Source organism: Berghia stephanieae, chromosome 5 (genome assembly GCF_034508935.2).
Source record: "Berghia stephanieae isolate SIO BIC M18660-M18661 chromosome 5, UCSD_Bste_1.3, whole genome shotgun sequence".
Classification (NCBI taxonomy): domain Eukaryota; kingdom Metazoa; phylum Mollusca; class Gastropoda; order Nudibranchia; family Aeolidiidae; genus Berghia; species Berghia stephanieae.
Window position 1 is genome coordinate 31,050,252 of NC_088364.1, and position 15,000 is coordinate 31,065,251.

Genomic DNA, 15,000 nt, shown 5'->3' on the forward strand with positions numbered 1-15,000 from the left:
TTTTTTTCTTCAAAGCATTTCTTAGGGGAGGGGGTTGCCCTTTTATTAAATCCAAAGTTCAAATATACGATATTAAGTAAGCAACAAATTGATCAAATTAAGGTTTCCAAAATTAAATGTGTTGTGATTATTCCCATCGTAATTTTCATCAAATTAATACTTAAAGCTCCAATTTCTTACATCCTGTAATTTTAAGGTTTTTATAGTAGTGAGTAATATGACATAATCTGGATAAATCATTCCATAACAGATGTCTACTTCAATTAAACCTTTACAGGTCAGTTTGAATTGTACTTTAGCCTGGCATCATAGTCGACTATTTTCACCAAGAGAGCAGACAGAAACTGCGATAGGATTCAGGCTTCAGTAAAGCCCTTATAACTAGAAATACAATGGGAGGCATGAGTTTCTTTTCAGATTCAGATTTGTTTTAAAAAGAATTAGGATGTCAAGTCTCACTTTATTTTCTAAAGACGCTTTTTTTTCTCAATCTCCTCATGGCTCAAAATAAGCATTGTCAGAAGTAAAAATGCAATAATAGCTTAACTTAAATTGCAGGTTTCTTTGTCTGTTTTTTTGTTTTTTTTTTGTTTTTTTTTTTTAATTTTTTTTTTTAATTGGGGGGGGGGGGGGGGATCTTTTTTTTTGGGGGGGGGGGGGGGGGGGGGGGTTTGGAGAGAGTATTCCAGGTAATTTTAGTTAAGGATAATCAAGACAAAAAATAAATAAATAAATAAACAAACAAAAAGAGGAATTGAATAAATTTAGGTCAGAGCTTTATTTCAAGGTCATTTTCCCCCAGCCAGTAAGACAGGGTCAAACAAGAGAAACAAAATTAGAAAAAGGGGGATGCATGAAGGAGAGACGAGATGCTTGTGGTGGTAGAGATAAAGAAACCAATGTATACCTTATCTATGACTTTTGTCACCTTGAAACAACAAACAAACAGAATGGAGAGGAGAAAGTTTAAAACAACTTAATCAGAACTCTTCTTTTTATACCCCTGGTAAACACCAAATTAAGTAATAACATAGTGCGGAGGGTTAGTTTTTTTGTTGTTTTTCTTCTTTTTCTTACATGGTACAAAACATAAAAATAAATTTCGACTCAATGCAAAACTAAAACATTTTTTTAAAAAAGTCTTTAACCCTCTCGTGTTCAGATTCTTTTTGGGGGAGTAGATAATGAGTTCCCTATATGGCCATGTCAATCATGTAGACATCCTTTGATGATATAAGCCTACTCTTTGATATCTGTAGTCGCCTTTTCGTTTTCTACGGTCACTCATGGCTAAACTCCGCCCAGAAACGATTTCATAGGTCAGTCCATCACCAAATTTCAAACTTTTGTGAGTTCATAAGTTTTTTGACCGAAGAACGATTGGCTACTGAGCATCTTGACCCTTCAACGATTGGTCGTTCTGGCAGCTCACGTGTCAACAGCCGTCAACAATGAATTGAATCATCGTCGATGCAGTGGAAGACGGCCATGGAATAGTTGCGTCACATCGCCACGTTGTTGAATAAATTATCCAGGCACGGTCGATAGGTAAAAAAGCCAAATTATGTTCTAGTTATATTTGAAACAAACAAAAGTATATCACTGATCTCGTCTCAATGAGATATAAAGAATGATATAAAAATCAAGAAAATCGGCCGATAAATAAAAAAGTTGCTAAAAAAAGCTAAAATAAACAAAAGCAATTTTTAAAATCAAATTTATTCGTAAAACAGTTGGTTTTCAACCGATTTTTATGAAACAAAGACCAATGTACTTCTTTTTTCAAGCTGATTTCATCAATGTGACTTTCAAATTCCTCAGAATTATATTTTTTACTTTTAGATTTTAGCTTTTAGGCCTACTCCATAAGGTGTTATATTCCTTGCATAACAATAGCGTAATACATCGACGGGGAGAAGCGTCTTTGTTTCGGCCAGCTGGATAGATAGCCTGTGATTGGTCGAAGACTTTGAGATGCTTGATTCACAATTCTACACGAACGGACCCCGGCGGTCTATCAAAGAGGTGTAACAAATTTATTTACCGACTATTTTTCTTGGTGCTAAAATTACAAAGTAATAATTTCGCATCAGAAAAAATAACTCTGAAGTTCCTGTCTCTTTATTACAATAAAATTGATACCTCGAATGACAAAATCGACCCACAAATAAGGGAGTTATAAATTATTCAAAATATTTTTAAAAGTTTACAATAATGGTCTTCAAAGTCATTTTTCATCACCAAAGTCGTAATTTTTTACCGATTTTTACCAAACAAAATGCAGTGTCAATGATTTTCACCCGCAAATAAAATAGGATTTAAATCGCAATTTTTGAAACGTATTTTCTTTTCTGTCGGCAAATTTATAAAAATCAAAGCTGAAAACACACTGCGGCAGTGACAGGGCCTGTCATTTCCTTCATAACGATTGGATTTTACTTACTGAGGCCAGTTTTGACTACCCCGCCCATGAATATTATGCCGTTGTCGGTTTTTGTCGGGTTGAATCTTAAAGAGTTAATGAAGTTGAATAAGAATTTTAAAAACTGAAAAGAAACGTTTATCATTGTTGTGAATGAAAGTTATTGTATTCGAGTATCGTAACTTGTATCGTCCATCTAATCTAGTATCGTTCACAAATTGTGTCTGTTCTACTGGCTACCTTGTTTGGATTCATTCTGTATCCAACCGTCATCCTGTACACATGTCTTATATGTTGTGTTGTTTAATAAAGGTTCTTTACTGAAATAATTTGGTTTGCTGATGCTTGGAATAATACGTCTTATCAATTAATGATCTAAGAACACAAGAGAGAACAATGGTGTTTGTAATAAAGACAGAATTGCTTCAGTCTGCTGTACGAGTTGAACATTAAATGAAAGTTGAGTTATACAAATATTTTTTATGTTGGAGAATTTTTTATTATTTTAATTGTTCATATTTTATTTCAAATCAGAGATGAGTTTATAATCGTGGTCACTAACCTGGGTGAGTTCAGGGGACTGGTGGTGGGAGCCGTTGTGGATTTGTTATGAGGTTCTTCCTTCACGAAATTCCTGCAAGTTGCTAGCTTGTTCTCCAGAGCCTGAGATGATAGACCAAATAACATTAAATTGAGAATGTATGCAGAGGATTATTTGAATTTCTATGATTAAACAACTGGAAAATTACACAGTCAATGTCTTCTCAAAAAAACAATAAAAACGTTATGGCAACCAAATGAATGAGGAAGAGATTTACAAACTTCAGAGTTATAATAAATTCTAACTCCTTTCCTCAAACAATCCAGTTAGGTCATTGACAAAAAAAAAAAAATTAACAATTAACAAATTGGCCAATTATAACAATGTTAAGTGGGTCCCCGATTTTTCATTTTCATCCTAACCAAATCCATTTGAATAAAATTCTTAAGTAAATAAAATCAACTTCTTGTCATTATTATTTGATTGTACAGAACACGGTAGTGACAAATGTTACAAACAAATGATACAAGCATATTCAGGATCACTAACAAATTTTACACATTCCACCAGGACTTTCTTGAAAGATTTGATAGGCGCAGAGAATGAACTATATTCTAAAAAAGTATGCGATAGTGATAGCAAATAATATGAGAATTTGCATGTCCCTTCCAAAGATAAAATTAATCTCATTACAAACTACATTTCTTAATACTCGTATTAAAAAAAAAAAAACATGAGTGTTGTACTGACAATGTTGAGAAACAACTGCCGCTCATTCAGAAAACGACTGTATTCATAGATAGCTGAATATTTAAAACTTTAATTGCGTTTCTTTTCCTTAAAAAAAAAAAAAATAAATACAAAAACATTTACAATAAAGCAATACAAAAAATATATAAATAACCTATTAGATATTTTATGATGGATGGATTGTTACATTGGGGACAACACCTACATCAACTTTAATAATGTAAAGTTCACATCAAGTAAAAGTCATAGTTTCAATTGAAAGATAGAAGAAGTATCAATTACAGACCCAAAAGATATGTTCTTCCAGTTTAACTTAGAAAACTGGATACTGAACAAGTTGTTTGGACTCTCAATGCACATAATGGCATGTCTGACCAAATAACAACTATCTTACCAATAAACCTCATATAGTAGCCAAAAAGTTACATGTCGGCACATAAAACAATTAAGACCTTATATTTGAAACATGTCAATACCGGAATATGATCCTGTATCTAATTCAAGATTCATGATTCCATGCTGCAGTACGGGTTAAGGAGGTCATGACAATAACAAACAAAGAGATGGAGATGGATAAAGGCAAATGATTCACAATGGAACCTCTAAATTGAAAAAAAAATTGTTAAATTGGACTACCCCAAATAAAAGTTTTAAAAAGTCCAAAATATTTCTTTAAACTATAATTCTTAATAGAAAAAAAAAAATTAAATAGAACATATTAAACTCTTATTCAATTTTTAAAACGTATTCAAATAATTTGTACAATAATTGCAGTGGGACGCATTATCAAAGCTTGCAAGTGAAGCTCTAGTGAAATCAAAAACATAAAGATTGCATAACCAGAACGACACATCAGACAAGGATTAGACATCCAATTTGAGGCTCCAATTTAGATTTATTTTCCGTAAAGACAATGTGTGTGAAGTATATAAGTAAAACATTCCTATCTCATACACTTGCTTCACATGGTTACAATTGTATTAGGAAAATCACACGATTCAAGCATTGGCATCAGACATAATAATTGGTGTAGTCATATATGAACATTTCCAAGATATCAACTCATATACAGAAACATTGTTATATATAGTAGTGATCAAAAGTAACATTACATTTTTAATATGCTCTCCATGACAAGAAATATGCATTAAAGGAAATAAAATTATATATTATATACCATGTTAAATAAAAGAAAATTCTGCTTACAATGGTACCAGATATATTCATATATACATCACTTTAATCGAAATATGGTGGTTTGAAAGTAATCATTTAATTATCCCTATTTGGTAAAAGTAAAACTGACCACAAAATAATGCATTCTATGCAAATAAGTTGCACATGTCTCACGATTGTTGACATCAAATTCAGTTTTCTGCTGTTGTTTCTTAGCTCTTTACCTTGCTCTTACATCGAGATCTCTATATCCTTCTAAAATTTCTATGACAAGATCTTTTAACTCCTGCACAACATTAACATGCCAAAACTTAATTGTGGAGAACGGACACGGTTGCCTGGACATTTAGAAGTTGGATTTGGTGTAAACAGAGTGGCAAAATTTTTTAACATATCTCAAATGTCAGTATGTTGCTTTTACCACAAGCATATTTTTTAGTGGGTCAAATAAAGATCTTCCAAGGAAAGAATGGCTTTGCTTAAACCGTTACCTACACTGATAAAGATATTCTTCACATGCATGAAAAAGGCCGGTTCAAAACAACCAGTGCCAATGCAAGGATCTAGGGCAACGCAACAGACATACTATGAGACATAAATTTTGTAGAAGCAGGTCTTCGAGCAAGACGTCCAGCTGTTTGGCAGATGCTGACCGAACAGCATTGCATGACTTTTGAACAATGGGCTCACAAATAAATATAATGGACTCTAGACCAAATGGTCACTGGCAACTGGACATTCAACAATGCATCCAACAAGTCTTTCAACCACACGCCATTCTGTTTATCAACCACCCTGGCACTTGACATCTTGCCCCTCGACAATTCCCCACTGAATAGAGCCTATACAACCCATTGCTTCTTGAGGGACAACAATGTTGAACCTTTAATGTGGCCATCCCTGTCACCAGATACGATTCACGTGGAACAAATGTGGACTCAAATTTAAACTCTTAATAAATGCTCAATTTCAAGAAGAAACAACGGTGAACGTTTTTCTTTTGTAACTGACCAAGTTTGACCAAGATAATTACAAAAACTGTCTACAGTTTTACAATGTCCAGTATTGAAAGGGACACATAAAATATTGATTACGAAAACCATTTCTGCCTAGTTGTGATTTTCAGTTTTGTAAAGTTTTTATTTACTGTACAGCAATGCCATCTTTCCTGTCAATAAATCTGTGATTTTATTAATCCTTTGACTTTCCTCTTTCAGTTGATATGTAACATTTGTGGATTTATTTCGTATGTAAAGAGGGTTACAGGAAACTAAAATGTAACATTATTTTTTATCACTACTGTATATACTGTACACACAGCACATACCATCATGGGGACACAAAAGACAAGAGGGTTTTCTTTTTGTTCATGATTTGTATATTGATAGCTGCAAAATTAATTGGTGACTCTAGGAAATAGCAAAGAAATGGAAAGAAAGCTTATCAAAAGCATTGACCACAACCAAAAAAAAAATATAATTTTAACAATTTATTCCCATATGTCTTCTATGAAACTGCTTGCGTAGTGAAGAAAAGAGTATCAAAATAAAGTAAAGAAATAATGAATTTTTTTTTTTAATCCAGAAGAGTTCACTTGAGTTATAATCAAACTAAGGAGATGTAGAAGTGAATTAAAGTTTGTTTTAAAAAAAAAGAACTTACATATACATATTTTTTTAAAGTTAATAATTCAGCCTTATGTGCTGATCAAGCACCAAGAGGATAAGTAAATAACTAAATAATAAAATATAACAAAGATTTCTTAACAATGGGGTTAACAGACTGGAGCATTAAGGACTAAAGAAAAGTTTTATAATATAGACCCCAGTTTGTATACGACACCATAACGAGTCCATACAATTTTGTCAAACAATTTTTTGGGAGTTTTTTTACATTGATAAATCTAATGTATAGTTATCTTCAATAATAAATAATAATAAATACAATTTCATTCTAAAATCTAGTATTAAAAAGCAGAAGTTATTAGGCTGTACAATTCACAAATCATATTTTAAACAGTTGAGTAAACAGTTAACACTACATAGAAGGGGTGATAATAATAATAATAATAATAATAATAATAATAATAATAATAATAATAATAATAATAATAATAATAATAATAATAATAATAATAATAATAATAATATATAATAATATAATAATAATAATAATAATAATAATAATAATAATAATAATAACAATTGTGACAATAATAATAAATGTATATGTCTAGATGTGTCTGTGGTCTTGTGCTAGTGCCTGGCTCGTATAAATGTAGTAGCATTTATTGGTCCTTGAAAAAGGCTCTTTGCTCACATTCTCATTATCATCATCATACTTAGATGTAATGACGAGCTGACCGGAAACAGTGTTGTCTTTGTTGGGAAAAAAATAATAATTGTTAAATAGCCTAACGTGCATGTTCAGTGTTGCTGGTGGCTAGGGCCCACTTGTAAAGTGATTTGAGTACCTTGAGTGAGTGGAGTTCGCACTTTATAAAAGCTCATTTTTGTTTGTTTTTGTTTTTTTGTTGTTTTTGTTTTTCCTTTTATAACAGAAATATATATGATAATGATGATGATATCGATGACAACGATTACGATGGTGATGGTTGTAATTTGGCTGTCAATGTCTCACGCAGCGCCAATAGTGTGCAAAAGCCTCTAGACCTGAGTGTGTGGGGTAGGTAAGCATAGCAAAAAAGTCAAATCTATGGAATCTCTGATTAAAATTATACTTGTATTTTAAAATTAAATCATTTTTAGATTCTACTAGATCAAGATTTACCAACTTTGAGCCCCACTTCCATAAAGACCTTAAAATCGACAAACTTATAACTGAACAATGAGATGACAAATTCCCCAAATTAAATATAAAGAGACAATCACAGTTTTTGATTACAATCCATGGAAATTCAATAGATTTTCGAAGCAATGGGAAAAAAGATTGCCCTAAAATCCCTGGTAAAATTTTTAAAAAATAAAAAAAAATAAAAAATCATTAAATTGATGAAAGTAAGACTAGAAATAGAAATGTGACCCACAGCATCGATCTGGTATGATGTCAGTGTGAAACGGATGCGAAATAATAATAATAATAATAATAATATGGTACTCTTAAATAGCACCACCATCTCATGCAATATGAGCTCTAGGTGCAAGGCTCTTGTGAATTTAAAGTTAAAATGATCATAACGAGAAATTTCATTGACTATAAATTCAATTTTCCACATCTTGACCATTTACATAGCGCAATATCCAAGGGGACCCTAGCCAACAACAGCACTTAACATCTAGGACGAGATAGAATGCCTGTTAGGCCATATTACATACATTTTTTTCAACAGAGACAATGCTGTTAATGACCAGGTACTTATTTCACACCTTAGTATGGCGAGTAAATGTGAGTAAAGAGCCTTTTCCAAGGACTCGAAACCAGAACCTTCCAATCTAAAGGCGAGTGATATACCACCAGGCTACATAGCAGCATCAATACCTCTGACATAATACCTTTTTGAAGTGGCGGGTCACAAATACCATGGAAATATCCAGATTGAGTATGAGATTAAGAAAGTCAAGACTACCACCGCATGCAGAGATATAATCTTCTTAAATTCATTTTTTTTCTTTTAACTTCTTAATTTCCATCGCTCATGCCTCCACTGCAGGGATACTCATGCAGTCATAAGCGATAGAATTTCCTCAGAACAGTAAATAAGAATTTATTAGCATAGTACGTTGTAAGAGTCAGCAAATAATGAGCTCTAGTCACTCCTTTAAATCAAGGCTATATGTTGTGACTATACAACTTACTGTTAAAATTACTGCTCTTCAGTGACGACAAGATGCGCTGAAGTGAAGAGAAAGGCATGGCAAAATGATATTTTCTCTAAGTATAATGATCAAACCTTACAAGAATATGCGGTGTTCCCCCCATGTTTACAAAAAGATTTTTGACAAAATTTGTTGTCAAAATTACTTAATCTAATCCACAGAAGAAGCAGCAAGATAAAATAAAACTGAAGTTGAGATTCCTCTTCTGATAATTTTCTACTTACTTATTGTCTTGGTGCTTGAGCAGCACATAAGGTCATAAGGCCAATTGATTAATTACATTGGACTAATTCATTTCCCTGCCCTGAATTTTGCTTAGCATAAATGTTGAAATTCCTCTTCTCATAATTTTCTACTTACTTGTCTTGGTGCTTGAGCAGCCCATAATATCATAAGGCCAATTGATTAATTACATTGGACTAATTCATTTCCCTGCCCTGAATTTTGCTTAGCATAAATTTAATTCCAAAATTGTCAAATGATAAGGTCTGGTGAGGATTAATGAGAGGTAAAGGACAAATTACCCATTCATAATATTCATAATAAGATTCATAATATCTGAATCAGACAGGTAAAAAAAAAGATGCTCAATCTCCTTGCTTAATAGAGGCTAAATTTAGTTCCATTATCTTACACACATCATTAAAAATGGCATCAATATTCTTCTCAGCTCAAACGATTAAGAAGAAAGATCAAGCTAAAAAGACAACGAATAAGACAAGATAAGTGCAGTCTGATAAATCAATTCCCTACTGAGTTATCAAAAACACCTTGTGCTCTTGCAGTTATATAATTTATCGCTTATCAATAAATTCTTGTCCAAATTTTAAGAAAGGCAGTGAGTAGTTTCGTAGTATATAGTTTTGAAATGTATAAGATAATGAAAAGATATTTGGAGTAGATATTAAAATCAAAACAAATGGATAAGATTTAAACTTCATGGCAAAACAACATAGGCAATCCATAAATTGAGAATGAAGATTCAGAGTAGACACAATAACAAAAGAATTATAGGGAGGCATGGTTCAATTTTTCAACAACAAAAGAAAACGATATTTAAAAAGAAGAAATATTTTAAAGGATATAGAAAGACATGTTAATATGATAATTTTGTTTGTTTGTTTGTTGCTTTAGGTCTCTTCCAACACAATTGAGGTTATATGAGAGACCGCTGAAACAAAAAAACAAGCAATCTAACAAAAATAGTACAAATGTAAATCAAAATCATAACCTAAAGATATCATAAGCTAAATTATAAATAACCAAGAACAAACAGGCAGAAGATTTACAGAAAAAAAAATATCCCCTGTCAAAAATACAATCACAAACCAAAGAAGCAGGATAGGCTAGTAAAGAGAAGAAGAAACGACATCACTATCGGATCGTACACCCATGCGAACATCATAGGTATATGATTCAAGGGTGATGCTCCCATCCAACCACCCGCTTAATATGATAAGAAATGCAAACCAACTAAAATATCCTATAATAAGAATCAAATTGGAGAAAAATAGACAATTCCTTGAACAATGTTTACTATATTATTATATCGACTATTCGTTTGATCAGGAATTATTTTCCTTATGTCATCATGGAAATAATCTTCGCTACCATCTCTTATCGATTCTCATAGTTGTCATCTCATGATTTATAGAAGAAATGAAGCCTCATTCCAACATTTCATTTTTTTCTTCTTGTTTATTTTTTTCTTGTTTTACTGACAATGATATAAACATTAACATTAACAAGGTTACAGAGAGAAAAAGATAAAATCTAATATCAATGACCGTTAATCTATAAAGATATGACGTTATCTTAACAGTTTTTAACCATTTCAAGATTTAAAAACTTAAGTTTGATGTTGATAACTGACATTATTTTTTTTTAAAGCAATTATTAACTCTTAATGTTCCCTGTGCCCAAAATTTCTCTTTCCATCAATTTAAACATTAGGCTTTAATAGTATACTACCCACCACAGGCTACAAATGAAAGAGAGCGGAAAAAATCTGCCATTTTTATCTGCCAAGTTGACCAAAAATTTTTTAAAAAACAAGATTTAGACCCTGTTTTTAAACATGGCTGTCATTTTAGAGTGGCTACAAAAAGATAAGTTTGAAAATAAGATTTGAAATAAATCGAATATTTAGAATTTTATTTGACCACAAAAAAAAAAACATGTAGCATTGGGTGAGATAAATTGTTATAAGTGGCAGGACTACAATAGTTGTATAGAAGACAAATGCAAAGACGAAACATCAGATTCATTCACGTCAATGCCTACATGCTTGAAGGGAATGGAGGTTTCACAGTAAACAGCAGCAGCCCTTTACATTTTTTAATCAAAGCATCTTGGACAGCCAAACCTTATAAAATAACATCACCGGAAAGGGATGAAACCCCATGTTCAAACAAGAAAAACTTGAAACCTGAAAATCTTCCACACCATAAATAATTTCTGTTTGTAAAATACAGACGATTGACCTCAGAAATCAGTTCTACTCCAAAAAATAGGACTAAATTCTTGATAGAAATAGATCATGAATCTATGCACTTAAAAACTGAGAATAATAACAGAAATAATGCTGTGTATCTATTATGCATCTAACATATTAAAGCAAAAGATAATTACACCAAGAAAAGTGGTTTGATATATCAAAACTAAAACAAACAAAAATCTCATTATACACTGGCAAGCAATTCTTTGTAGAATTTTTAACGTCATATTGACATCAAATGAGACCCATTGAAGTAAAAATGTAACAGGCTGAAGACTTTTACTGAGAGACCATCCATCCCTAGGAGAACAATTGTTGTTTTAAACTCTTGAAAAAGAAAATACCGTCGAGTCCACCCCTGAATCACTTCCATATCCATCTTCATTTACAACAGAGAAGGTTTTGCGCTGACAAACCATTAACTGCAGCAACAAAGAATTTCATTTTGGAGTTAAAGAGAGAAAGAATTGATTGACAAAGGCAGAATTAAAAGTAAATGTTATAAATGTCCAGTTTTATACTATGATAATAAACGATTTTACAGAGCAAAAAATATTGAATATTTCATAAATTGATCAAGCAGTGTCAATTTAACTTGCAATTGGGTTAGTTATTTTATCCTGCTGAATCCCTCCTTGATAAAATTTGAAAAAAATAGTGGGGTACACTTGAATTTTTCTGAGATAAAGATATGAACAAGTGTGTATGAAAGGTGCTAGACAAAACAAGAAAGAAAAATACAAGAATAAAAAACCATCCCAAAAAAATCAGTCTACCTCGAATGAGGATCGAACCACAGACCTTCTGACTGGTCAGACGTGCTACCATTACACCACAGAGGCTCTCGATAGCTTAGTTGGGACAATTTTAATACCTACATTCTTCACAAGGGTACGCATTTTACACTGTGACCCCTCGCTTGCATCAAACAACACATACAATGATCACGAGAGGACTAGGACAGAGATATTTGAGTTGCTCAATTTTTATTTTTTTAAAATCTAATTTGATATTGTCATTACTTTTCAATACAATATTTCCAAATATTTTTGAGGTATATTTACTTTTTTTGTTTTTAAATAAATTACAAAAGACTTATTACGTATAGTAATGCTTTATGCAAAACCTTTAATTTGCTATACTATAATTGGATGAAAGTAATAGAAAAGCCAGATAAATTACAAAGAAATCATTCTATCAAAAAAAAAATAATTTAAAAACACCCCACAAAAAGTCACGTACATTTACAAAGATCAAAGCCCACAAAAATTAATTCTTCCAATTAGCTATCAGATTGTAAAATAATGTGCATACATTTAAAGCATTGGCTTCTGAATATTTTTTTGAAATTCTTTTCCCGTCCATTATAGGGCATTGCTTTGTAATAAAGGTGTTCAACTAAAACAGATTAAACCAATTAACTGTCTCCTTAACAGACATTTCCCGAATTTTTTCAGAAACTTCACAACCACCCAACACAAAAATAGATTTTTGTTACTCAATCAGAAAAGCAACAAGTACATTCTATACGTAATATTATTTGGCAAAATGAGCTCTACAATACAGTGTCAAGATTTTATAGATGTAACAAAATTTCTTTAAATTTGTGATGTAAAAATGAAATCAGAATGAGAAAATTGTTGATTGTACATAACAAATGTGACGATTTTTCCTTTGGTTGACAAGGTAAGGATAAAGGGTTATTGCTTATTCATGAAAACTATGGTTTCTATAAGTTATTTCCCTTACTTCAAGACTGATGAGTTTGTGGTTTGCATTGAAAGATACAACATGTACTAATCGTGGGCTTTAAACAAGTGAAAAGGTCTTCAGCCAGGCAAAAATTTAATGCTTAGGACAGACCTGTTACAAGCAACAGATTTTTTTAAAACTGTATAATTTATGAGCAAAATCTAAATTTCAAGATAGAAAAACCTTTGCACCCTAAATTACATGTATTTCCAAGTTAAAATAATTTAGAATTGACAAAGAGGAGCTCCGTTTAGTAACATGTACATATCTTTTTTTTTTGCTGAATTATCAGTTAAAAAAGCAAAATATGAACAAACAAACAAAAAAAAAAAAAAATATATATATATATTTATTAATTAGAATTTGGTCAAATTTGTCCCCTAAACCATTTATTCACATACCAATCAAATCTAGATAAATGGCAATTCTGCTAGGATTTACGGAATTTCTCAAAAAAAGACAACTTTGGAAGAATATGCACTAAGTTGGACGAGTGGAAGTTTAAAGGTTCTAACTTTCAGAATGACCAGAGTGGATAAATATTAGCTATGAAGGAAAAAATATGATAGTTTTAGTTTAGCAGTTTTCAGGTTGATCAATTCTCTATGTATTTAAAAGCATGGTAGTGTTTACATCAAGAATGACATTTTTAAAAACTATATAACAATTACCATTTCATTTGCATGTCAAATACAGATGAATAAGAGAAAGAGCGGAACAAAATGGAAAAATGATGTTTAAAGCATTTTTTAAATAAAAAAAATCATATCATAAAAAAAAATCAAACAAAAAATTGGTCGTGTGCTCTATCTTCCTACAACATTTAGAAACGAAATATATAAAATAACAACAACAACTAGTCCAAAACATTTTTTTTTAAACTAAAAAAATACTCACCCCAACTTTTCTGAGTAAATCACCAACAATGTTGAGGGCTGATATTCTGGCAGAGGGAGTGAGTGGTGTACTGGTGCCATTGTTAGCATTGCTGCCAATTGAAGGGGTTTGAGGAACTGGTAACGAAAATAAATAGAATTGGATTCACTTTAATGAAATGTATTGTGACACTAGACTAAAATATTTCATCTTCAGCGGTGGAGCATTAGAAGACTAATTAGTATCCACTCGGACCTGCCCCTAGCAACCACTGCTAAAAACAAAAACCAAGAAAAAAACCTATGCTATCTTCAAAAAACTCTGAATTTCAAGTTTTAAAAATGGTAAAACTCTACGGTGGTTGTTTTGTTAGGGGTTTTTTTTTGTGCGTTATTTTTTTTCTTCCCTTTCCTTTTCTTTTTTTTTTAATCACATAGGTCCAATTGTTAAGATTCCATTATAAATACCTCAACACTAATCATAGAAATTTCAAAATCATTTGACAAATTTTAAACATTTAAGAATTCAGAAATAAACCAAAATCAAACAATTAGAATGAGAATATTCAGTTTCTATATTAATAAAAAATTCTCAACATTGGAATTTTCACATCTGTTAATATCATCAAAAAAAAAAAAAAAAAAAAAATTATGCATAAATAACAAAAATAATAATTGTCAAATTTTCATATTAAAATACAACAGCAAATTCCTTCACAACTCAAACCTTTATTCATGGGAGTGGTTGGGGTGGTTGGAGTGACAACTTGAGCAGAGTAGCCGCTGTCTTGCATGGGTTGAGATGACCCTGCCTCACCTGGTGGACTGACCACATCTCTACTGCTAACTCTGTCTCGACGACTAACTCCAATCTCTTGCTTTAGATCTAAACGTTCAAAAAAAAAAAAATGCAATCCTCACCATTAACAATTTTTCAGAATGTACTAAATAAATCAATTTTTAAAAAGCCATATTTAGTTTCAGCCAAATTTTGTTTTCAATAATTGTCATGAATAAATAAAATATTGTAATATATGAATCAATTTCTTTCGATCTGTGGATGACATGATATTAGTGGATGGTGATGATGATGATGATGATGATGATGATGATGATGATGACGATCATAATTATGATGATGAAAATGATAG

At 31.6% G+C, this 15,000-nt stretch overlaps 1 protein-coding gene across 7 annotated transcripts in view; it reads right to left on the minus strand.

The window, feature by feature from the left end:
• Positions 1-15,000, minus strand: part of LOC144972752 (nuclear distribution protein nudE-like 1) — a 38,778-nt gene that overhangs the window by 6,063 nt on the left and 17,715 nt on the right. For 3 of the 7 annotated variants that reach the window (XM_078914349.1, XM_078914350.1, XM_078914347.1), the window contains exons 7-9: positions 14,577-14,735; positions 13,872-13,987; positions 2,985-3,085 (exon numbers count right to left, since the gene is read on the minus strand). In XM_078914349.1, coding sequence (XP_078770475.1) covers positions 2,985-3,085; positions 13,872-13,987; positions 14,577-14,735 — 376 coding nt within the window. Of the gene's footprint in view, positions 1-907; positions 929-2,984; positions 3,086-8,704; positions 8,742-13,871; positions 13,988-14,576; positions 14,736-15,000 lie in introns of all 7 variants that reach the window. The other 4 variants (XR_013645423.1, XM_078914352.1, XR_013645422.1 and 1 more) reach the window with 3 other exon arrangements.